The following is a 26123-nucleotide window of genomic DNA, read 5'->3' on the forward strand; positions in this document are numbered from 1 at the left end:
GATCTGAGTCTAATTCATGCTGATCCTCAAACATCTTGTCCATCCTATCAATGTCTTCACTGTCATCAACTTCTAGTTGTGCCGCTCATTCATAGCGTGACTCCCGAGGATATACTAGACCTCATAGCCTAGCACAAAACCGTGGGAGCACAAGTGTCGTGTGACTTGACTCTTGGTGTGGTTCAACATACTTCTGCATTTGTTGCATGGACACCTAATATAATCTATTTGTGACAAAGCAGTTGCACGGTCCACAAACTATTGAGTGTTGACAAACCATTCACGTGAGTGATACCCACCCTTCTTGAAGCTAACATACATTCAATCTCGATTATCACCCATTGCAACTATGTACGAGTAAGAAGTACACAACTACACATGAGTTTTTCACGTTTCTACATATCACGACCTACATATATAGGTAATTGATAAGTCTTATACCCACCCGAAGATGACCAACAAAGTGCGGTATTAATGACCACTATTATGTGCTCGAATGAAATTTTGGCAACATAATCTCGCTACTCTCCACTGCATGCTCAGATTGGTGCAGCAGAGAACAATGAGGTTACACAACCAAAATTCCATACAAGCACATCATGGTGGTCACAAATACCACACTCTGTCGGTCATGCCAAGGTTGTCCATAAAAGGAACAATTCCTGACCGCCACACATAACATGGGCGATGCATGTGACACATAGCGGTCCGAAACAAGTGACACATAGATTTCGAAACCCTAACCATGTAATGGTTCGATTAAAGTAAGTAGTAAAACTATATATATACTATCGCAGCAATAATATAATAGATTTAATACTTACATAACATCACATTCATCAATTAACAATAATCAAAATAATTAATATTTGCAACAATTAATATTTACATAACATCATATTCACTATCAATTCATTAACTAATAACATGAAGCCACACAGTTCATATTTGCAACATCAAATTAAAAATAGCAAGTATAATGCATAAAGTCATATTAAGGCTGATAACACTATCAATTAACAAATTTAAACTAACTCTAATCACATAAAAGTTAACTCTCATTGACCACAAAAAAACAAAAAAAAATATCTTCATATACATATTTAACTACTCTAATCACACTCGCATTTTACATTGCATAGGTCAGGGATTTATACCTCGATGACTCGAACGGTATTACGTGAAGAAGAGGTGGCATGAGTGATGTCCCAGGGGAGGTGACGATGGTAGTGGGTTCCTGGGGCAAAGAGGCGGTGCGATGGCTACTGCTCGGCACGACGGTTCCTAAGGGCAAGGCCTGGGGCGAACAGGCGGTGGCTCCTCGGGGCGACGACTGCTAGGGACGAGGCCCGTGACCCGGCAGTGGCACCTCCTCGAGGCGGTGATGGCGACCCGGTGGCTCTGAGGCTCAGTCGAAGGTGGGGGCAGCGAGCCAATGACGTCGTCCCATCGGCTAAAATAATCCCTGTCGACGTTATAAAAAACTGACAGGGATAAACTAATCCACGTTAGTCGTAAGGGAGCCGACGAAAGTTAAGTTAATTCTCGTCGACCCAGAGGTCAGCCGATGGAGAGTAAATAACTCTCGTCGACCATTTAAAATACCCACGAGAATAAAGTAACTCCCGTCGGCCCTTGAACCTGGTCGATAGGGATTAGTGTGGACCCGACAAAATATCCCCCGCAAGCGCGAGACTTAATAACTCTCGTCGGCCCTTGATCCTAGCTCACAGGGTTTCACGCTTTATGAGCCCCCTGCCCTAATTTTCACCAGCACGTGCTCACGCTCCACTGCACTCGTTTCTCTACGCTTCCTACGCCGCAGCCATCTACGCTCTCCTGATTCCTGTTGTGCCAGTGCTCCCCGGCCACCGATAACTCTAGGATTTAGCACATGCAGACTTGGATGGAGTGACCGCCATACAACTTCGAGTGGTTGTATTTTAATGAGTTTAGTCAAGGAGTAATGACAAATTTGTCCTTATACAAGACGTAACAATCATTTTTGCTCACACCTAACTTGGCTAAGCCAAGTACTCTTTGCCCCCCGCTACCGTGGAGTCTTGACCATCCCGCTCATGGTAGTGATGGTGATAACTGTTCACTTACCTGGGTTTTCATAAAGCCTTTTTCCTTCCCTTTCCCCCTTTTCAAAAGAAACCTTTTCACCCCTAATTCCTTAGTATAGTAGAGCAATAAATAAGCAGTGCAGATCTTTTGCCTCTCACATAAATGCAATGATCTTTCCTTTAACCAGATTAGGACAAATCATAAAACTGGGAAATTTATATATCAAGGGCAAAGCGAACTTGTCTTCATTGAAGTTCTCATGGCACTGAATTTATACCTTGGAGGAGTCGGCCTCCTCCCCTTTTTCTAGGACTAGGACTATGATTTCTGGAACATCGGTCTCCACTTCGTCTATGAACACAAATAGTGAAAATATTACATCAAACATTATCATAGGAATGTTGCCCTATTTTGATCCCCTTTTAGGAATCAGGACCAACATGCTCTATAATTTTTATAAAATTTACTTTTTATAAAAATTTATATAATAAGACACTAATAGAGTTATTTTTATGAGTTAAACCCTATCTCTACTACTTATTAAAGCGGTAAGGGGTAAGCTGTCATTCCCATTCCCGCATTGTCTTTCTCATTCTCCTGGCTGCCATTCCGTGTTCTGTCAGTATTATGCCATTCCCATTACCCCCTCTCCGCACTGTCTTTCTCATTCCCCCCTCCCCGCAAATCTCATTCTCATTCCCACGTGCATCCCACACCTAGCTAAAATTAAATTAAAAAAACACAAATGTGGCTCTAATGGGATTCGAACCTGCGACCTCTCAAGCAAATATGCTCGTAGCTACCACTACACCACATGTGTGTTTATGTCAATATTTGTTACAGTAAAAATATATACTACATCTCTCTCAAAGCCCACCTGCTACCTTTGCACAATGTGTAGTAGTAGATAATTATCAACGAGATTCCTGAATTATATTTTTGGATGGAGGGAGTAGTATTTAAAAATGAGCCTTGCATGCAATTTCTTTTGTTTGAATAATGTTTTCAACTTAAATTCTTTTTTATATGTGTGACATTTATTCTCCGTAATATTTTTCCATGGCTCTGACTTGTGAGTCATTTTCATAAACCAACGCCAAAGATGAATCCATGTTTCTTACTTGGAAACCCCGAACAAACACCACTGGCAGGGGTGCTCGCGTTGGCGTCGCTCATCGACGACGAAAAGAAGCTTGGCGACTGCCAGTTCGACCTCTGGAAGCAGTACTACGTGACCGCATGCGTCGCTGTGTTCGGCAAGCTCCGGCGCAGCCGCCGCTTGGACGCGGTCTAGAGCGGCTGCACCGCGCTGTCCATCTTCAAATAGGGGGACCTCATGATCGTCGCCAACATCGGCGACTCTCGGTTGTTCTGGACACCGCATCCGACAACGGCGCCGTCACACCGTCCAGCTCATCATCCACCTGAAGCTCAACCTCCCACGTAAGTCACTACTGACCGGCCATGAATTCTTGTTGCGCTGGGACGATGATCGTTGCTGACGTTGTGTGAGTGTCCTCGAACAAGATTTATGTAGAGGAGTAGTACATCCGGTGGTGCAACGGCTAGGTGTACTACCTCGCTGATGAGCCCGGGGTGCACTTCGTTTGACAGCCCAGCCAAGAGTCATCGGTACTCGCCACGTCGTGCACGTTCGACGACTACTATATCAAGGACTATGACGTCATCTTGGCACTAGAGGTGACGCAGAGGAGGACCGACAACAATGATCACTCACCATCGTCGGGGTAGCTTTTGTGCCGGGCTGCCTTTAATTCTCTTCGCAAACACATACACTTGCTTTTTTGTTTAAGCAAGCATGTATGGTGGTGCGTACCTGATGACTGATAATGTACGAGGGAACTTCTACCGGCAAGTGTGACACGTGCTATTTGTCGGGGACCATAATTAGGGGTACCCTCAAGACGCCTAATTCTCAGCTGGTAACCCCCATCAGCATAAAGCTGCAGAGGCCTGATGGGTGCGATTAAGTCAGGGATCAGTCCATACGAGTGACTCGATCACGCTTCGCCCGAGCCTAGCCTCGGCCAAGGGCAGCCGACCTCGAGGGACTTCCGTCTCGCCCGAGGCCCCCCTTTTAACGGCGGACGCATCTCCGGCTCGCCCGAGGCCTTGGCTTCGCTAAGAAGCAACCCTGACTAAATCGCCGCACCGACTGACCGAGTTGCAGGAGCATTTAACGCAAAGGTGGCCTGACACCTTTATCCTGACGCGCGCCCCCCGGCAGAGCCGAAGTGACCGCCGTCACTCCGCCGCACCACTGACCGGTCTGACAGAAGGACAGCGCCGCCTGCGCCACTCCGACTGCAGTGCCACTCGACAGAGTGAGTCTGACAGGCAGTCAGGCCTTGCCAAAGGCGCCATAGGAAGCTCCGCTCCGCCAGACCCAGGGCTCGGACTCGGGCTCAGCCCCGAAAGACGACGAACTCCGCTCCGCCCGACCCCAGGGCTCGGACTCGGGCTAAGGCCCGGAAGACGGCGAACTCCGCTCCGCTCGACCCCAGGGCTCGGACTCGGGCTAAGACCCGGAAGACGGCGAACTCCGCTCCGCCCGACCCCAGGGCTCGGACTCGGGCTAAGACCCGGAAGACGACGAACTCCGCTCCGCCCGACCCCAGAGCTCGGACTCGGGCTGAGACCCGGAAGACGACGAACTCCGCTTCGCCCGACCCCAGGGCTCGGACTCCGCCCTGGCCTCTGCCGAACGACCTCCGCCTCGCCCGACCCAGGGGCTCGGGCTCGGCCTCGGCCACGGAAGACAGATTCGACCTCGGCTTCGGAGGAGCCCCCACGTCGCCCGACCTAGGGCACAGGCCCGCCACGTCAACGGGAAGCGCCATCATCATCCTACCCCGAGCCGACTCGGGTCACGAAGAACAAGACCGGTGTCCCCTCTGGCTAGCTCCGCCAGATGGGCAATGATGGCGCCCCACAAGCTCTGTGACGACGGCGGCTCTCAGCTCTCTTACGGAAGCAGGGGGACGTCAGCAAGGACTCGACCGCTCCGACAGCTGTCCCTCCGCCAGGCTCCGTTGCTCCTCCAACAGCCACGACATCACGCCAGCAGGGTGCCAAGATCTCTCCGGCTGCCACATTGGCATGTACTTAGGGCGCTAGCTCTCCCTCCGCTAGACACATAGCACTCTGCTACACCTGGATCCTCTCCTTACGCCTATAAAAGGAAGGACCAGGGCCTTCTTAGAGAAGGTTGGCCGCGCGGGGACGAGGACGGGACAGGCGCTCTCTTGGGGCCGCTCGCTTCCCTCACCCGCGTGGACGCTTGTAACCCCCTACTGCAAGCGCACCCGACCTGGGCGCGGGACGAACACGAAGGCCGCGGGATCTCCACCTCTCTCACGCCCGTCTCCGGACACCTCGCCTCTCCCCCCTTCGCGCTCACCCACGCGCTCGACCCATCTAGGCTGGGGCACGCGGCACACTCACTCGTCGGCTCGGGGACCCCCCGGTCTCAAAACGCCGACAGTTGGCGCGCCAGGTAGGGGCCTGCTGCGTGCTGACGAACAGCTTCCCGTCAAGCTCCAGATGGGCAGTCTCCAGCAACCTCTCCGGCCCGGGACGGTGCTCCGTTTCGGGAGTCTTGAGTTCATGTCCTTCGACGGCAGCTACGACATGATACTCCTTCCACCGCCGCGCGACAACGACAATGGCGGCCGACATCCCGCCCGCCGGCGGCGGAACCGACGACATCTTCCCCGCGCGGTGGAAGAACAACATTCGAGCTCGCCCCGTCCTCTCCCCCGCCAACGGAGGAGGAGGCGGGGCAACCAAGGCCAAGCGGGAGGCCGCGCTTCGTCGGCTGTCGAGCGAATCGACGTCCCCAGCGCCCCGACGGAGGGCACGCCGGGCGTCGACCTCGCGTTCGAGACGAAGGCAAGCGTCGTCCCCCCGCGACACGCTGATCCCGAGCAAGAAGACGACGCCAGCACGCTCGCGGAAAGCCTGCAGGACGTCGCCCTCGTACCTGAGATGACGGCGCAACCAGTCCCCGATGTGACTACGTCGCTCCGCGTCGACCAAAAGGTACTAACTAACTCCCATCTTACGTCATTTCGACTCGGCCTCGACCCGCCAAGCGACCTCGCTTTGGCGGGCGCTCTCATTGAGGCGAGTGCAACCCCACTAGGGTTTCGTATGCGGTCGCCTTGGGACCGATTGACGGACGTCTCGACCTACGGGCCCTCTGGGTCCGAGGAAGATGACGATCCCAGCATCTGTTGGGGTTTCTCTGGACTTGGCAACCCCAGTGTCATGCGGGACTTCATGACCGCATGTGACTACTGCCTCTCCGACTGTTCCGACGGAAGCCGCAGCCTTGACGACGAGGACTGCGGCCCAAGCCGCGAATGTTTCCACGTCGAGCTAGGGGATCCCTCCGAAGGCAACCATCTTGGCATGCCGGAGGACGGTGATTGGCCGGTGCCTCGCGCTGACATCCCGCGGGAGCTAGCTGTGGTCCCCGTTCCGGCGGGGGGTCACGACCCACAGCTCGAGCAAGTCCGCGGGGCGCAGGCCAGGCTCGACGAGGGAACAGGGGCGCTTGAGACGATCCACCGGGACGTCGGGCAGGTATGGGCGGGCCAACCCCCGACCGGAGAAATATGTCACCTGCCCCAAGGTCTCCAGCACCGCGTCGCCAACGATGTCAGGCTCAGGCCGCCGCCCGCATCCAGCGGGGTTGGTCAGAACCTGGCAGCCGCAGCGATGCTCCTCCGCACGATGCCGGAGCCATCAACCACCGAGGGTCGGCGAATCCAGGGAGAGCTCAAGAATCTCCTGGAAGGCGCTGCGGCCCGACGGGCCGAGAGCACTGCCTCCCGGAGGCAGGGATACCCCTCGGAACCTCACGCCGCGACTTCCCGATTTATGCGGGAAGCCTCGGTCTACACCGGACGCACGCGCAACACCGCGCCTGCGGCCCCGGGCCACCTCGGCAACGAGCACCATCGACGCGATCGTCGGGCCCACCTCGATGAAAGGGTGCGCCGAGGCTACCACCCCAGGCGTGGGGGGCGCTACGACAGCGGAGAGGATCAGAGTCCCTCGCCCGAACCACCCGGTCCGCAAGCCTTCAGTCGGGCCATCCGACGGGCGCCGTTCCCGACCCGGTTCCGACCCCCGACTACTATCACGAAGTATTCGGGGGAAACGAGACCGGAACTGTGGCTCGCGGACTACCGCCTGGCCTGCCAACTGGGTGGAACGGACGACGACAACCTCATCATCCGTAACCTCCCCCTGTTCCTCTCCGACACTGCTCGCGCCTGGTTGGAGCACCTGCCTCCGGGGCAGATCTCCAACTGGGACGACTTAGTCCAAGCCTTCGCCGGCAATTTCCAGGGCACGTACGTGCGCCCCGGAAATTCCTGGGACCTTCGGAGCTGCTGGCAACAGCCAGGAGAGTCGCTCCGGGACTACATCCGACGATTCTCGAAGCAGCGCACCGAGCTGCCCAACATCACCGACTCGGATGTCATCGGCGCGTTCCTTGCCGGCACCACCTGCCGCGACCTGGTGAGTAAGTTGGGTCGCAAGACCCCCACCAGGGCGAGCGAGCTGGTGGACATCGCCACCAAGTTCGCCTCTGGTCAGGAGGCGGTTGAGGCTATCTTCCGAAAGGACAAGCAGCCCCAGGGCCGCCCATCGGAAGAGGCTCCCGAGGCGTCTACTCCGCGCGGCGCCAAGAAGAAGGGCAAGAAGAAGTCGCAATCGAAACGCGACGCCGCTGACGCGGACCTTGTCGCCGCCGCCGAGTACAAGAACCCTCGGAAGCCCCCCGGAGGTGCTAACCTCTTCGACAAGATGCTCAAGGAGTCGTGCCCCTACCATCAGGGGCCCGTCAAGCACACCCTCGAGGAGTGCGTCATGCTTCGGCGCCACTTCCACAGGGCCGGGCCACCCGTGGAGGGTGGCAGGGCCCACGACGACGACAAGAAAGAAGATCACCAAGCAGGAGAATACCCCGAGGTCCGCGACTGCTTCATGATCTACGGTGGGCATGCGACGAATGCCTCGGCTCGGCATCGCAAGCAAGAGCGCCGGGAGGTCTGCTCGATGAAGGTGGCGGCGCCAGTCTACCTAAACTGGTCTGACAAGCCCATCACCTTCGACCAGGCCGACCACCCCGACCATGTGCCGAGCCCGGGGAAATACCCGCTCGTCGTCGACCCCATCGTCGGCGACGTCAGGCTCACCAAGGTCCTGATGGATGGGGCAGCTGCCTCAACATCATCTACGCCGAGACCCTCAAGCTCCTGCGCGTCGATCTGTCCTCCGTCCGGGCAGGCGCTGCGCCCTTCCACGGGATCATCCCTGGGAAGCACGTCCAGCCCCTCGGACGACTCGACCTCCCCGTCTGCTTCGGAACGCCCTCCAACTTCCGAAGGGAGACCTTGACGTTCGAGGTGGTCGGGTTCCGAGGAACCTACCACGCGGTACTGGGAAGGCCATGCTACGCGAAGTTCATGGCCGTCCCCAACTACACCTACCTGAAGCTCAAGATGCCGGGCCCCAACGGGGTCATCACCGTCGACCCCACGTACAAACACGCGTTCGAATGCGACGTGGAGTGCGTGGAGTACGCCGAGGCCCTCGCCGAGTCCGAGGCCCTCATCGCCGACCTGGAGAACCTCTCCAAAGAGGTGCCGGACGTGAAGCGTCATGCCGACAACTTCGAGCCAACGGAGACGGTTAAGGCCGTCCCTCTCGACCCCAGTGGCGACACCTCCAAGCAGATCCGGATCGGTTCCGGGCTCGACCCCAAATAGGAAGCAGTGCTCGTCGACTTTCTCCGCGCAAACGCCGACGTCTTTGTGTGGAGTCCCTCGGACATGCCCGTCATACCGAGGGAGGTCGCCGAGCACTCGCTGGATATTCGGGCCGGAGCCCGACCCGTCAGGCAGCCTCTGCGCCGATTCGACGAGGAGAAGCGCAGAGTGATAGGCGAGGAGATCCACAAGCTAATGGCAGCAGGGTTCATCAAAGAGGTATTCCATCCCGAATGGCTTGCCAACCCTGTGCTTGTGAGGAAGAAAGGGGGGAAATGGCGGATGTGTGTAGACTACACTGGTCTCAACAAAGCATGTCCGAAGGTTCCCTACCCTCTGCCTCGCATCGATCAAATCGTGGATTCCACTGCTGGGTGCGAAACCCTGTCCTTCCTCGATGCCTACTCAGGGTATCACCAAATCCGGATGAAAGAGTCCGACCAGCTCGCGACTTCTTTCATCACGCCGTTCGGCATGTACTGCTATGTCACCATGCCGTTCGGTTTGAGGAATGCGGGCGCGACGTACCAGCGGTGCATGAACCATGTGTTCGGCGAACACATCTGTCGCACAGTCGAGGCCTACGTCGATGACATCGTAGTCAAGACAAGAAAGGCTTCCAACCTCCTCTCCGACCTTGAAGTGACATTCCGATGTCTCAAGGCGAAAGGAGTCAAGCTCAATCCTGAGAAGTGTGTCTTCGGGGTGCCCCGGGGCATGCTCCTGGGGTTCATCGTCTCCGAGCGAGGCATCGAAGCCAACCCGGAGAAGATCGCAGCTATCACCAGCATGGGACCCATCAAGGACTTAAAAGGCGTACAGAGGGTCATGGGATGCCTCGCGGCCCTGAGCCGCTTCATCTCACGCCTCGGCGAAAGAGGTCTGCCTCTGTACCGCCTCTTAAGGAAGACCGAGTGTTTCGCTTGGACCCTTGAGGCCGAGGAAGCCCTCGGGAACCTGAAGGCGCTCCTTACAAAGGCGCCTGTCTTGGTGCCCCCTGCTGATGGAGAAGCCCTCTTGGTCTACGTCGCCGCTACCACTCAGGTGGTTAGCGCCGCGATTGTAGTCGAGAGGCAAGAAGAAGGGCATGCATTGCCCGTTCAGAGGCCAGTCTACTTCGTCAGCGAGGTACTGTCCGAGACCAAGATCCGCTACCCACAAGTTTAGAAGCTGCTGTATGCTGTGATCCTGACGAGGCGGAAGTTACGACACTACTTCGAGTCTCATCCGGTAACTGTGGTGTCATCCTTCCCCCTGGGGGAGATCATCCAGTGCCGAGAGGCCTCGGACAGGATCGCAAAGTGGGCAGTGGAAATCATGGGCGAAACAATCTCGTTCGCCCCTCGGAAGGCCATCAAGTCCCAGGTGTTAGCGGACTTCATAGCCGAATGGGTCGACACCCAGCTACCGACGGCTCCGATCCAACCGGAGCTCTGGACCATGTTTTTCGACGGGTCGCTGATGAAGACGGGAGCCGGCGCGGGCCTGCTCTTCATCTCGCCCCTCGGGAAGCACCTGCGCTACGTGCTACGCCTCCATTTCCCGGCGTCCAACAATGTGGCTGAGTACGAGGCTCTGGTCAACGGGTTGCGGATCGCCATCGAGCTAGGGGTCAGACGCCTCGACGCCCGCGGTGACTCGCAGCCCGTCATTGACCAAGTCATGAAGAACTCCCACTGCCGCGACCCGAAGATGGAGGCCTACTGCGATGAGGTTCGGCGCCTGGAAGACAAGTTCTACGGGCTCGAGCTCAACCACATCGCTCAGCGCTACAACGAGACTGCGGACGAGCTGGCTAAAATAGCCTCGGGGCGAACAACGGTTCCCCCGGACGTCTTCTCCCGGGATCTGCATCGACCCTCCGTCAAGATCGACGACGCTCCAGAGCCCGAGGCACCCTCGGCACAGCCCAAGGCGCCCTCGGCACAGCCCGAGGCACCCTCGGCTCAACCCGAGGCACCCTCGGCTCAGCCCGAGGCGTCCGCGGTTCAGCCCGAGGTACCCTCGGCCCCCGAGGGTGAGGCACTGGATATCGAGGAGAAGCAGAGCGGGGCCACGCCTGATCGAAATTGGCAGGCCCCGTACCTGCGATATCTCCGCCAGGGAGAGCTACCCCTCGACCAAGCCGAGGCTCGGCGGGTAGCTCGACGCGCAAAGTCGTTCGTCTTGCTGGGCGATGAGGAGGAGCTCTACCACCGGAGCCCCTCGGGCGTCCTCCAGCGATGCATCTCCATCGCCGAAGGTCAGGAACTCCTGCAAGAAATACACTCGGGGGCTTGCGGCCATCATGCAGCGCCTCGAGCCCTTGTCGGGAATGCTTTCCGGCAAGGCTTCTACTGGCCAACGGCGGTGGCTGACGCCACTAGAATTGTCCGCACCTGCGAAGGGTGCCAATTCTATGTGAAGCAGACCCACCTGCCCGCTCAGGCTCTGCAGACGATACCCATCACCTGGCCCTTTGCTGTATGGGGTCTGGACCTTGTCGGTCCCTTGCAGAAGGCGCCCGGGGGCTACACGCACCTGCTGGTCGCCATCGACAAATTCTCCAAGTGGATCGAGGTCCGACCCCTGAACAACATCAGGTCCGAGCAGGCGGTGGCGTTCTTCACCAACATCATCCATCGCTTCGGGGTCCCAAACTCCATCATCACCGACAACGGTACCCAGTTCACCGGCAAAAAATTCCTGGATTTTTGCGAGGATCACCACATCCGGGTGGACTGGGCTGCCGTGGCTCATCCCATGTCGAATGGGCAAGTAGAGCGTGCCAACGGCATGATTCTACAAGGGCTCAAGCCTCGGATTTACAACGGCCTCAACAAGTTCGGCAAGCGATGGATGAAGGAGCTCCCCTCGGTGGTCTGGAGCCTGAGGACGACGCCGAGCCGAGCCACGGGTTTCACGCCGTTCTTCCTGGTCTACGGGGCCGAGGCCATCTTGCCCACTGACCTGGAATACGGCTCCCCGAGGACGAGGGCCTACAACGATCAAAGCAACCAAGCTAGCCGAGAAGAATCGCTGGACCAGCTGGAGGAGGCTCGGGACAAGGCCTTACTACACTCGGCGCGGTACCAGCAGTCCCTGCGACGCTACCACGCCCGAGGGGTCCGGCCCCGAGACCTCCAGGTGGGTGACTTGGTGCTTCGGCTGCGGCAAGACGCCCGAGGGAGGCACAAGCTCACGCCCCCCTGGGAGGGGCCATTCGTCATCGCCAAAGTTCTGAAGCCCGGAACATACAAGCTGGTCAACAATCAAGGCGAGATCTACAGCAACGCTTGGAACATCAAACAACTACGTCGCTTCTACCCTTAAGATGTTTTCAAGTTGTTCATATACCTCGCACCCACGCAAAGTTTAGTCATCAAGGAAGGGTCGGCCTCGCCTCGGCAAAGCCCGACCCTCCCTCGGGGGCTAAAAGGGGGGAGACCCCCTCTGCGTCGAAATTTTCCTCGAAAAAGGATCTCTTTTTAGCAGAACTTCTTTCGTGCTTTTTGACTACTTCGAAAAGCGGATCCTGGAAACGACGGAGTACACGTAAGCAGACAAGGCTGACCGAGCCGAGGGACTCCTACGCCTCTGGGATACGGATACCTCACTCATCACCTTCTGTGATAAGTAACTCGCGTTCGGATAAAGCGACTCCGTGGACCGAACAAGTCTTCACGTTCGGAAGCTCTTCTGCCAAAGCGGTCCTTCAAGCTTTCTCGACTAAGTCGGAGACAGGGCCTCATGGACGGGCGAAAGTACGTGTAAGCGGCAAGGCCGACCGAGCCGAGGGACTCCCACGCCTCTGGGATATGGATACCTCACTCATCACCTTCCGCGAGAAGCAACTCTCGCCCACACAAACATCCCTGTTACCGACGGAAAGTCCAGATGCTCGGAACAAGAGGAAAAGAGACGCGGCTTTACAACGCAGCGAGGGTGTGTTTTCTGGCCTCGGCGGCCGCAGAAGGCACACGCTACAAGATAATCTGATCCTGCAGGCTCGGGTCTTCACGCTGGAAGGGGGCTGCAGCACCCTCGGCATCGACGACACCTTCAGCGAGGTCCGACCCAGCCTCGGACGGCGACGCGGTCCAGGGACTTCTCCGGGAATCCGGCCCGAGCAGGCGGCTCGGCCGGTTACCCCTGGGGCCTCGGCCAACCATCTTCCAAGGGCGCCAGCCCGACCCGAGGCCTCGGCTAATCGACTCCGGCGTTGGCCCCGCTGACGGGCAACCCGGCTAGGCTCCGGCCAACCAGGTTCCCATTTTCGAGCCAACTCCGCCTCTGTTCATACTGATATCGCTACCCCTGGCCTCGGCTCATTGAAGAGCGGCCAAGGGGTCCCTTTAACTAAGCTAGAGGAGCCTCAGACAACAAGGCCGATCGAGCCGAGGGACTCCTACGCCTCTGGGATACGGATACCTCACTCGTCACCTTGACACGGGGCGACTCATGCTTGGTGAAGCGGTTCAGATAATCGACAGGCGAGACTTAGTGCTCGAAAATAAGGAAAAAACACGGCTCCGTGCCGAAATTACATACATGTTCAGGCCTCGACAGCCACAATGAACAAAAACACTGGCATTCGAAGTGCCATTACAAACGGAACTCCGGTTCCCCCTCCGCAGGTACGAACAACCCCACTCCGAGGGGGAAGGCCTGTGGAGCAACGGAAGGCCGACGAACGGCGCGCCGTCACCTGCTCCAGCAGTGGCGACGACGACGACTTCTGCTCCGGGGGGTCGAACAGCGGCAGCACTGACCTCAGGGCGGGTGCTGCTGCCAGAAGGCCCCCGCCCACGCCAAAACTTGTGAGGCAAGGGCGGGCAGAAGTCCGCAGAGTTGAAGGTCGGTCCGTGGCCAGCCTTGGCTATCTCACCGGCAGAAGAACCTCTTCAAGCTGCCGTGGCGGACGCCGGCGCCGCGAGCGGCTCCGAAGCCACTCGCGTCCGAGAGCCAGGCACGGTGCAGCTGCCAGCGCCGCGGACGACGACCGCCCTTCCCTCTGATCACTGAGTGAAGGAGCGGGCCGCCGCCCACGTAGGGGCCGACTCCAACTCGGCACTCTCCCCTCCCCAGCCTTGGTGATGAAAATCCTTGAGGCTGAGGGAGGGGCAGAGGCCGCAGCCCGGCTCGCTTTCCCCCACCATCAAGCCGGAGGTCACCATCCGGGGTGACCGCCGGTGGAGGGGTGCGGCCGGGCTGCATGATGAAAATCCTTGAAGCCGAACGATGGCTGAAAGGTACCAACTCCCACGGAGTTGCGTTCCTCCAACGAGGAGGCGGAAAGACGGCGGATACCCCCCATCCGGGGGCTTGGAAGATGGAAAGACACGACACATAAGGGAGGAAGAAGACATGGTTGCCTTCCGAAAGGGGTCGCCCTCTTTTTAAAGGCGACTCTCCCTACGTGCGCCCCCAAACGCCACGGGCCGAGTCTTCTCCAACACGCTCCAAGGCCCTTCCCTACGGCGCGGGGGCTGGGTCCCGCATGTCATGCAAACCGGCTCAGAGCAGAAGAAGCCAAACCGCCGCGCGTGGTGCACGTAACCGCCCAGCGGTTACAAGCGACCCCCCACTTTTGCCCAGACCAACGGGCGGAAGGGGCGGGCAGCCATGCAGGCGGCGTGCAACCGCGCCACGTGGATGCGCTTCTCCGACTTCGGACACGCCAGCTTGGAGGCCCAGGCCCACGCGTCACGCAACCAGCGCGCCAGTTGCTGCATGCAAGCAACCGCACCGCCACTTGTACCACCGTCGCACCTCTTCGGTTGCGGAGCCTATGCCGCGACTTGAGGCGACCCAGCGCACGACCCAGCAGCGCCAGCCTGGCGCAACGGTCAATGCGGCCGAAAGTGGGCCGGCAGTAATGACGGTGGCAGGCGGGCGGGAGTAGCGGTCACGTCGTCAGCCAGGCTCACGTCCCATCCAGGGACAGCAAGAGAGCCTCCTCCCACGGCGTGAAGACGATGCGCCCGTGACCCGTTCCTCGAACGGCTCGCGCACGCGAAACGGCCGCCCCGCCAACCACTCGCCTCGTCGCATTAACTCCGCGGCGGGACAGGCGGCGCCTCTGGCAGGAGAAGCGGACGACGCTTCGCCTTCGCCGTAATAACCGCGCCGAAAAAGGTACGCCACATCGTTCGATTTCGTATCCTTTTCCTTTTTCCTCTTTCTCTATCTCTTGCAACAGGGACCGAGAAAGGGGGATACCCCGAAAAGGATCCTTCTCTGCGAAGGAACCGGGCTCCGAGCCCCCCCTACTGATCAGAGGTTCGAAGGCTGGCCCTCCGAAGGGTTCAACAGTCGCCTCAGATCGCGTGGGCCCGACACCCACTACTGGTCAGGGGTTCGAAGGCCAGCCCCCCGAAGGGCTCCATGGTCGCCTCAGGCTACTCGGGCTCCGCGCCCATTACTGATCAGGGGTTCGAAGGCTGGCCCCCGAAGGGTTCACAGTCGCCTCAGACGCCGAGCGAGGGATGACCGGGGGTACGTTCGATACATAACCCAGGCTCGGGCTGCGCTCCCGAGGTACCCTAGGACATTTCCGAGACCAGCGGGAACGATCTTGTAACGGAATCCCATCGGAGGGAGGCATCGAGCCCTCGGACCCCGTCGCCAGGGGACCGGGTCCGGCAGATCACCCGCAGGTACTTTTGGGCGTGCCTCTGGGCCCCTAGCCGACCCCCAACGAACGGGGCACGGACGTCCACTCGGATCACCCGCTTGCAGCTCACCGGAGACACCATGTTCGGTGCCCATCGAGGGTAACATGGCGCTCTCCCCCCCTTCTCCTTGCGGAAAGGCGACGCAGGGGCGTATGTAAAAAAGCCGAGTCTGTCCCTGATCGTCCTCTCGCCCTGTGCGGAGGCTCGGGGGCTGCTCTCGCAAACCCGGCTCCGGCCAGACCGTTGACAGCGTCAACATACCAGCCCGAGAGCTTGGGCCCCGACCGTGCACCCGGGCTACGACCAGTTCGCATGAGGGAACAACCAGACCAGCCGAAGCATTACGCAAGGCATTAAGACCTCGAAGGAGTGAAACCACTCCTCCGAGGCCTCGGGGGCTACACCCGGCGGGTGCGCTCGCGCGCACCCACCGGAACAAAATGCAACCGAGAAAGGCTGGTCCCCTTGCAAAAAAGTGCGACGAAAGCTCCAAGCGAGTGCTAACACTCCCTTCGAGGCTCGGGGGCTACTGTCGGGGACCATAATTAGGGGTACCCTCAAGACGCCTAATTCTCAGCTGGTAACCCCCATCAGCATAAAGCTGCAGAGGCCTGATGGGTGCGATTAAGTCAGGGATCAGTCCATACGAGTGACTCAATCACACTTCGCCCGAGCCTAGCCTCGGCCAAGGGCAGCCGACCTCGAGGGACTTCCGTCTCGCCTGAGGCCCCCCTTTTAACGGCGGACGCATCTCCGGCTCGCCCGAGGCCTTGGCTTCGCTAAGAAGCAACCCTGACTAAATCGCCGCACCGACTGACCGAGTTGCAGGAGCATTTAACGCAAAGGTGGCCTGACACCTTTATCCTGACGCGCGCCCCCCGGCAGAGCCGAAGTGACCGCCGTCACTCCGCCGCACCACTGACCGGTCTGACAGAAGGACAGCGCCGCCTGCCCCACTCCGACTGCAGTGCCACTCGACAGAGTGAGTCTGACAGGCAGTCAGGCCTTGCCAAAGGCGCCATAGGAAGCTCCGCTCCGCCCGACCCAGGGCTCGGACTCAGGCTCAGCCCCGGAAGACGACGAACTCCGCTCCGCCCGACCCCAGGGCTCGGACTCGGGCTAAGGCCCGGAAGGCGGCGAACTCCGCTCCGCCCGACCCCAGGGCTCGGACTCGGGCTAAGACCCGGAAGGCGGCGAACTCCGCTCCGCCCGACCCCAGGGCTCGGACTCGGGCTAAGACCCGGAAGACGACGAACTCCGCTCCGCCCGACCCCAGAGCTCGGACTCGGGCTGAGACCCGGAAGACGACGAACTCCGCTTCGCCCGACCCCAGGGCTCGGACTCCGCCCTGGCCTCTGCCGAACGACCTCCGCCTCGCCCGACCCAGGGGCTCGGCCTCGGCCTCGGCCACGGAAGACAGATTCGACCTCGGCTTCGGAGGAGCCCCCACGTCGCCCGACCTAGGGCACAGGCCCGCCACGTCAACGGGAAGCGCCATCATCATCCTACCCCGAGCCGACTCGGGTCACGAAGAACAAGACCAGTGTCCCCTCTGGCTAGCTCCGCCAGATGGGCAATGATGGCGCCCCACAAGCTCTGTGACGACGGCGGCTCTCAGCTCTCTTACGGAAGCAGGGGGACGTCAGCAAGGACTCGACCGCTCCGACAGCTGTCCATCCGCCAGGCTCCGTTGCTCCTCCGACAGCCACGACATCACGCCAGCAGGGTGCCAAGATCTCTCCGGCTGCCACATTGGCATGTACTTAGGGCGCTAGCTCTCCCTCCGCTAGACACGTAGCACTCTGCTACACCCCCATTGTACACCTGGATCCTCTCCTTACGCCTATAAAAGGAAGGACCAGGGCCTTCTTAGAGAAGGTTGGCCGCGCGGGGACGAGGACGGGACAGGCGCTCTCTTGGGGCCGCTCGCTTCCCTCACCCGCGTGGACGCTTGTAACCCCCTACTGCAAGCGCACCCGACCTGGGCGCGGGACGAACACGAAGGCCGCGGGATCTCCACCTCTCTCACGCCCGTCTCCGGACACCTCGCCTCTCCCCCCTTCGCGCTCGCCCACGCGCTCGACCCATCTGGGCTGGGGCACGCGGCACACTCACTCGTCGGCTCGAGGACCCCCCGGTCTCGAAACGCCGACACTATTCAATAACGAGACCATGCAAATCGTGGCATATATCGAAGTCTGCATGATACTGATGGTTGCAATGGAGTAGTGAAGTTAAAATAACAAAATTTATGTATGACTAGGATTACAAATGAATTATGAAATATTTTTTATAGCAATATAAGACACATTTTGTATATAAGTTATTATGTTATTATATGTTCCCGTTGCAACGTATGGGTACTCACATAGTATTTTATAAGATAAAAGTATTGTTGGAGTGCTCTAACCACTCGCTTAAGCTTTTTATAAATCTCCAGCCTGTTGCCTTCTTCCAAAGCTGCTCTCGCCCCCATAAATAAAGCAGCTCCTCCGGGGGCGGCGAACTACTCCTCGTCGCCAAAACCCTAGCCCTGCTTCTTTGCCATGGCGAGCAGCGCTAGCCAGGCGAGCCTCCTGCTCCAGAAGCAGCTCAAGGGTACGGATCCGAACGGTCTTCTGCTCTCCCCTCCTTTTTCGCCTCGATTTGCCGCGATCGGCTCCTGATATCTCGAACGTTCTTTGTTGCTTGTCACAGATCTTGCGAAGAACCCCGTGGATGGGTTCTCCGCCGGGCTTGTAGACGACAGCAACATCTTCGAGTGGCAGGTCACCATCATCGGACCGCCTGACACCCTATAGTGAGTTCGAATTTTGCCTGCTCTATACTGACTGCACAATTGCTCTTGGGATATAGATTGTATGCTTGATGGGTGCGCAAAGTCGTTTCAGGTTCAGGTTGTTTGATTTGCATGGTGTATACTGTTGGAATTCTGTGCTGTGATGTCGATCTGCAACCCATATTGATAAATTGTGGTGTCACGAGCTGATTCTGCATTTTGATGCCGATTCTATATAATTTGTGTGTCTGCCTCTGGTTCTGATTGCTTGGTCTCTATGGTGTTACATCAGAATTCTGTGTTGCGATGTTGATCCACAGCCCTTATTAATGAACTATGCTGTAACCAAGCGGATTCTGTGTCTTGATGCTGATCTGTACCACTTGTGCATAGTCATCACCGCATCTGAGTTTGGTTTCCATGGTGTACACTATGGGCATCCTGTGTTGTGAACTTGTGATATCGATTAGCAGTCTATGGTTGAATTGTAGTGTAACCAACCAGATTTCTTATTTCGATGCTGATTCATATGAGATGCTGATGAATCAAATTGCTGCCGGCATTTTCTGCAGACACCATGTACGTTTGTATGGATCTGTTATACTACTTAGCTGTGTGTTTTAGGTAGATCCATAGATGTGATCCAGTTTGTTTTCATTCAAATGCCCCATGCACCTGCAGTTGTGGTTTATTTTCTTGCAAATGTCCCACACCTACAATAATAGTTTATTTTCTGGCAAATGTTTGGCCAATTCACAGGTTGCCAAATTGATTATCAATTTTTGGCAGGGTTTTGGTGTCAAATAGGAACCAAAAGCTGTTTTTGTGATCTTGTCATACAATATAACATCACTTTGGAAAAGGTTGAGGAACTAGGTATATTTTTGAAATGAACCAGACAAAGCTTGCCGATTATATTAAAAAGGAGAAACCTAGACTGGGCAACACAATACAGGGCGCACAAACAACCTAGACAACAGCAACCCCCCACACACAATACCCATCCCGAGTCATCATTGCCAAGCTCAACACAAGTGACGAGCAGCTAACTCCTCAAGACGGGCAGCACATGGCCAACAGAAACCACAACGACGGCTACAAACACCGGCATAGGAGAAGGAAGACTGCAACACGCTGTCGTTGCCAAGCCACGAGACGTCCCACTCGAGACAACTCTGATTCTTCACCAGCAAGACTTCCAAAACCTTGATCCTCCGCCCCGCCTCCGCCAACAGCCTCAACTTCAAAGCAAACCAGCCCACAAAGGAGGGGGGCTTGCCCCACGTCATCGTTGCCGAGCCACATCCCCTGACGTAGCAGCTTTGACTCCCCGATGCAAGACCCCACCTCCACACGCAAACCGGGCCTGAAAGACAAAAGCAACCACCGATGGCGACGACGTAGCCGAGACGAACTTCAGTAGCGACGCCTTCAGGAAAGGAGTGACGTCGAGGACGCCACCGTCGCCGGTCCGAGATGGACCAGGCTTTCGCCCACAAAAGACAATGATGGGGGACACAATGTCCTCAACAGGGGAAGCGACGCCTAGGGTCGTTGTCGTCGCCAAGGCTTTCGCCCAAGAAAACCCCGAACGCAACTCCTGGCCAGGACCCCGAGACAAAATGTGTCGCACCACCGCATACGCCGCTGGGGCCGCTGCTGTCCACTTGCCGGTGCCACACACCACCACCGAGGAGCCAGATCCGGCGACCGCAGCCCCAAAGGCCACACCGCCCACAACTCACAGCACCTTGAGTGGGTGGCCGTTGTCGCCGTGGGGAGCCTAGCAGTCGCGTCGCTCCCGTCGAGGCCGAGAGGCTGCCATGGAGCTTGACGGGGACCTCCTCCATGGAGGCACACCAGATTTGGCCAAGGACATGCCCGATCCAGCCATGGGTTCGCGGGATTTGGCCTCCGACGACCCACAACGACGATCCGACCGCCATGAACGGGAGCAACCCATGGGGAAGCCAACTGCATAGAGGAGGGCCCCGCCGCCGCCGTCCTTGCATCAGCGCGAGCTTCCCGGTGCATGCTCGGTCGGCGGCGAGGCGGAGTGAGGCCGGGGGGGGGAGGCGGGTGGGGCGGCAGTGCTTTCGCCCGAGCCGCCCCTAGGGAGCGACGCGGATGGGCGGGGGCTTTTTCTATGCTCTGGGTATATGTTTTGGAAACATAGTTGACCTACTTCCTTTTGGAAAAGAAAAGAGTAGTTCTCTCAGATTTTGAAGTTATTGATCCACTGAGGGTAGGGCATTGTTGGGCCCAAAAAGAATTGTGAAGACACATCTTTGTTTGCTTGCAGTTTACTTAACAATGCTGAAACAATTCTTCTTGTTTTAGGGCCTTAAAAATATTGAGCATGTCGTACAATAATGTTGTAGTCATACAACTGTCTGGTGTGTTGATATGTTGGATTTCTGTCAGATGAAATAAGTTACTCAAGTATGATCAAACCTAGGGGCTAGAATTCTTGTTTTCTGATATACTTGAAGATAATTATTCGTGTTGGTCTGCATTGCATTATAATATGTTATTAATTCTAGCTCCAAAATTGAGTCTTGTGATAGGCTCTTTTTACCCTTTTTGTTTAAGGTTGGGTCCATGGACCAAGTTAACCATTTTTAATATAGTAGATAACACTGCAGTGGCATCTTTGTTTTAAGAGATTGTATTTTTTTTGGGCAGTTTCATTTCTTTGTTATAGTGAAATAATGGTTTCAAAGGCATCGTCTAGGCGTCCGGGCGCCGAAAATTTTTGGGTGTCGGTGACGCCATGACCTGGACGCTTAGGGCGTCCGCCTTGGCATTCTAGGCATTGCCTAGGCGCATTAGGTGTCAAAGGCGTCGACTTTGATCGCCTAGTGGGTGCCTTAAGCCCCAAAAATCTGGGTGTGGGGCTGGCCCTTTTTCACGCCTATTTCCTTTGATGTGCGAGAAGAGTAAGGAAGGGAAAGATTAGGAAAGAGGAGAGAGGGGCACTTTCCTCTTGTTCTTGGTGGCGCGACATTGAGCACAAGTAGGCGGTGCAATCGCGGTACAAGCAGGCGGCGTGCGTGGTACCACGAGGGCGGCGCAGCGCGGGCTCGACACCAGCATGGCGTCGCGGGTGTGGCTCTGAGGTCCTTTGTTTTTCTCTTCTCCCTCGCTTCCTCTCTTCTCAATCTCCCGTGCTTTCTCTTCTCTTAATCACCCTGTTTCCTCTCCTAGATGTTGGTACGACCCTGCTTCAATCTCCTCAACCCCTCTGCTTCTCTCCTCTCAATCTCTCCTGCTTCCTCTTCTCGTAATGTTTCCTGCTTGTATGGTTTCTGAAGACTGCATAGAGCCAACGACAGCACAATGGCATCTCCAAATGCAACTGCAACTTCTGTTGGTGGTGACTATAATCCCAAGATTGATCAAGACAGGAAGCTGCGGAAGTCAACTGATCCAGGGTGGAAATATGGATTTTGGCCAGACCTTCAAAACAAAGATAAGGTGGAATGCATCTTGTGTGGTCAAGTTTGTTAGTGGGGGATAAAAAGGTTGAAGAAACATTTGACAGGGGCATATGGAGATGCAAAATTATTGTCCCAAAGCAAGCAGTGAGTTAAGGAAGGAGACAAGTTATTTGGATACAAACAAGAGAAAAAGACCAATCTTCTTAGATAAAGATGAAGAAGGTGATGAAGTGGTGGAGGTGGCTGTAGCCGATGGGGAGAATAATGCTTCTATTGTAGTGGAGTCTCAAGCCTCCAAGGTGCACCCTAAGCCCAGTTCAGGTACAACAGCCAAAAAAAGACAATCCACCTTACAATTGAAGCCAAATAGTTAAAGCGCAACAAAAGGCAACCAAGTCTGTAGTTGAGGTGTTGCAGAAAACACTAGAAGAGGTGGTGGATGAATTTTTAGGCTCTTATCAGCCCACAATCTTGGCTAGTGCAAAAGGCAAGGAAGATGTGGACATGTAGTGGACTTTATTCTTTTATGAGTGTGGTGTACCTTTCAATGCAACAGCAGCCAGACAATTTCAGATTATAATTGAGGCCACAACACAATTTGGTTCAGGGTATAAAGCCTCCAACACCTTACCAACTTGGTGAACCATTGATTCAAGAGGTTGTGAAGTCAACAAAGACAATGAGGGAGGAACATCAGCGTGCATGGAAACACTATGGCTGGACAGTCATGTCCAATGGATGGTCTGATAGGAGGGGATATCATCTGATTAACTTTTTAGTGAACAACTTAGAGGGCATTTACTTTTTAGAGTCCATTGATGCATCAAGTGAAGTCCAATTGATGATATTGGGAGAGACACGATGGTTCAAGTTGTTACTGATAATAGTGCCAATTACAAGGCAACAGACAAGCTTCTAATGGAGAGGATTCCTACATTATTTTAGAGTCCATGTGCTGCACATTGCTTGGAGGGCATAGGAAACTTGAAGGAATTCAAGAAACCAATTGCGTGTGCAAGGCGTGTGATAACTTCCATATACAAACATGGGTGGGGTTGATCTTGTGTGGCCCGCTGCCACTCATTTTGCTTCTTCGTTTCTCACATTGAAGAGCTTATACAAGCACAAGGATGCTTTGAAGTCTTTATTTTTACAAGTGTTGTTTGGACCGAGAACAGATTGGTAAGGACTAGAGCTAGATTGGATGTGTATAACATTGTCTTCTCCACACAATTTTAGAATTCAGTAGAAGATTTGCTTTAGAGCTTCGTGGCCACTACTTATTGTACTTAGGGTGGTAGATGGAGATGAGAGAACAGCGATACTGGAGGTCTAAGCATTGATGAAACATGCAAATGAAAAGATCAATCAAAGCTTTCTTCTCCAAAACAAGAAGAGTTTACTCAAGAGCAACATGACTATAATTGAACGATGTTGGGAGAAACAAATGGGTCACCCACTTGCGGGGCTACAATGTATTTGAACCCAGGAAAGCTGCATCCTCTCATAAGAAATAATGATGATGCTACTATTGGGCAGCTAAGAGGTTGCTTTCTTGATGTGCTTGGAAGAATGGTAGATGATGATGAAACAAGAGACAAGATTAATTCTCAAGCAATGGATTATGATTTTGAGTATCTTAGAGGAGCAGTTTTTTCAAATAAGATGGCCAAACTATGACCCCTCGTAAGTGCACGACTGCTATTGCATTTTAATTTCAGCAAGTAGCAGGCTTTATTTTCAGTCCTAGCTCCTAATATATTGCTGCATTTGTTATGTTGTTATTCTAGTTGAGTGGTGGCGTTCGTATGGTGGTCATGCTATTGAGTTTTATAGCAATTTGCTATGCGTTTGGTGAGTCTTTGTACGTCATCATCTGGTTGTGAACGCAATTGGAGTACCTTTGAATTTGTAAGCGACAATGTGCCTCTTCAAGTCTTCATCTGCCTACTTTTGTAACAAATATTTCAACAATTAGTGACTAGGTGTTTTTTGATTTTGTAGGTACATACAAAGAAAAGAAACCGATTGTTGCATGAGAGGTTGAATTCTATCGTCTTCATTTTTACAACCGGAAGATGAAAGCTAGGTTCCAAAACTACATCAGAAGGGGAAAAACTTTGATCCTTTGGTTAATGAGGACTTCAACTGGGACAATGAGTAGGTTGACTCATTGCATGGAGGCCCTGAAGGTGAGCGTGGGTGTGACCTTACGTGGGAACTTGTGGATAATGCCATTTGAGCATCAGAAGCACTTCGTGTCCGAAACTTTCCAAGAAGAGCCCATAATGTGTATTGAAGAAATTCTGCTGCTGCATAGAATGCGTCAGAGGCTAAAGAGGAAGATGAAGAGGAAGAAAAATGATGCAGAAATCACAGATTCTGAAGATGAACCTGATGGTGGCGATGATGGTGAAGAGGAGGCAATCAATATCCTAGGAGTGTTTGATGATGATTTTTGAGAGATGAGGGAGTTTAGAAATGAGAACTAGACAACTAGCTAGTAGCTATTGCTAGAATGCATTAGCATATTTGCTGCATTAGCAGCTAGTTACCATTAATTATGCCATTAGAAACTATGTGGCTATTTCAGATTTGCTATTGTGCTGTTTTATATTTTGTGACTTGCTATTATGCAATTAGAGACTACTTTGTGGCTATTTCAGATCAACTATTGTGTGCAGAATTTATGGCTGCTATCTATATTAGTTAGTTGTATGGAGTCACCTAACTCGCCTAGGCGTCCAGGCAGTGGCTGAGCGCCTAGTTCCGCCTTACCACCTTTAAAACCATGAGTGAAACTGAGTAGTTCATATGGAATGTGTCTGCTCAGTGAATGGAAATTTAAATTTACTGCCACACTTCATTTTTCATGTATATTTTCATGAAATTAAGAGGGTCAACATTTTACTTTTGCAGTGATGGAGGCTACTTCAATGCAATAATGACCTTCCCCCAGAACTATCCCAACAGCCCGCCATCAGTAAGATTTACTTCTGAGATGTGGCATCCGAATGGTAAGCATCGCTATCATGTCTTGTCTACTATTTGATCATGCCAAAGTTCTGACAATTCTTTTTGTTTTGAATTCTCAGTTTATCCTGATGGACGTGTTTGCATTTCTATTCTTCATCCACCTGGTGAAGATCCCAATGGTTATGAGCTTGCAAGCGAACGATGGACACCAGTGCACACGGTGGGGCTTGTTCAAAGCTATTACTATTTACTATTTAACTCATACAATTATTCTTGCATACTGTGGTGTGTCTGTGCGTTGGTTTTTTCTGTGTGAGGCCTTGTTTGGATACCAATACATCCACCTCAACTGAAGTCCACACCAAACTATCCAACACAGATGAATTGAGGCGGATATATGGGTATCCAAACAAGCCCAGAGTGTATGTCACTATTTGACTATGTGTGTATGTCTCTCTCTCACTAGCTAAAATACTGCAACTGATTTTTTTTATGTATACTCTAGCCCATTATTTTTTGTTTACATCAGTATAAACTAGACAATGTGCATGTTGTTTTCCCCAACTTATCCTGCTTTCGTAAATGCAGGTTGAAAGTATAGTTCTGAGCATCATTTCGATGCTCTCTAGTCCAAATGACGAGTCTCCAGCGAATATCGAAGCTGCCGTAAGTGCACACGGCATTATTCTCTCTCTCTCTCTCTCTCTCTCTCTCATAGGAAAACATAATTGCAGAAGTTCTTTTGTGCAGCTTCCAGTGCAATGCCAAAAGTTTTGCTGCTGGGTAAATAATTAAGTACAGTATTGGGTCCTTTAAAATACAGTACTTGAGTAATTATTTGCTTATTCACCGGATAAATATTTATCATGATTATTTTCTGTTAAGTACATAGTGTTTCTGCTATTGTCAAGATAGTTTACTTTATGCACTTCTGATGTTATTTAATCATTTATTTAGTCTTAGCCACACATGTTTGGGAATTTTCTGGCATTTGTTAAAACACTGAAATGTGAGTTTTTGATCTTATCAGATACCTTTGATTTCTGAAGTTTTATACATGAATGTCTTGCAGAAGGATTGGAGAGAAAAGCGGGATGAGTTCAAGAAAAAGGTAAGGCAATGTGTCCGCAAATCTCAGGAAATGCTCTGAAGGAGAAACATATGGGGAGTTGAACGAGTGCTGCAACTTCACAACCAGTTACCTAGCCAGCATTCTTTTGCTTTTCCCCTGTATATTTTCCATTCAGTGTCATTCGTATGGTGGTGTTGGGTCTCTTTAGACAAACTGGGGACTGTTGCTTATCCTAAAAATTCGATTGTATTGTGTGGCATGAAATGATCGATGTCAAAGAATATTTTGAACATGCTGCCACCTAATTATACTTTTCATATGAAC

The 26123-nt window shown here is 54.1% G+C and overlaps 1 protein-coding gene across 1 annotated transcript; it reads left to right on the plus strand.

The window, feature by feature from the left end:
• The first annotated feature begins 18058 nt into the window (after positions 1 to 18058).
• On the plus strand, positions 18059 to 26123 carry LOC542600 (ubiquitin-conjugating enzyme protein E2). Its single transcript, NM_001112135.1, has 6 exons — positions 18059 to 18130; positions 18230 to 18332; positions 24671 to 24768; positions 24847 to 24947; positions 25316 to 25393; positions 25800 to 26123. The coding sequence occupies exons 1-6, from the start codon at positions 18079 to 18081 to the stop codon at positions 25875 to 25877; spliced, it is 510 nt and encodes a 169-aa protein (NP_001105605.1). The 5' UTR covers positions 18059 to 18078; the 3' UTR covers positions 25878 to 26123.

This window comes from Zea mays, chromosome 6 (genome assembly GCF_902167145.1).
Source record: "Zea mays cultivar B73 chromosome 6, Zm-B73-REFERENCE-NAM-5.0, whole genome shotgun sequence".
NCBI lineage: Eukaryota > Viridiplantae > Streptophyta > Magnoliopsida > Poales > Poaceae > Zea > Zea mays.

What these genes read in the sequence shown, in the direction of transcription:
- LOC542600 (NM_001112135.1), top strand. Translation starts at nt 18,079, where the DNA reads ATGGCGAGCAGCGCTAGCCAGGCGAGCCTCCTGCTCCAGAAGCAGCTC. An exon ending in GGACCGCCTGACACCCTATA is followed by an intron (nt 18,333 to 24,670) that starts GTGAGTTCGAAT and finishes TTACTTTTGCAG; the next exon opens with TGATGGAGGCTACTTCAATG. An exon ending in CAGCGAATATCGAAGCTGCC is followed by an intron (nt 25,394 to 25,799) that starts GTAAGTGCACAC and finishes AATGTCTTGCAG; the next exon opens with AAGGATTGGAGAGAAAAGCG.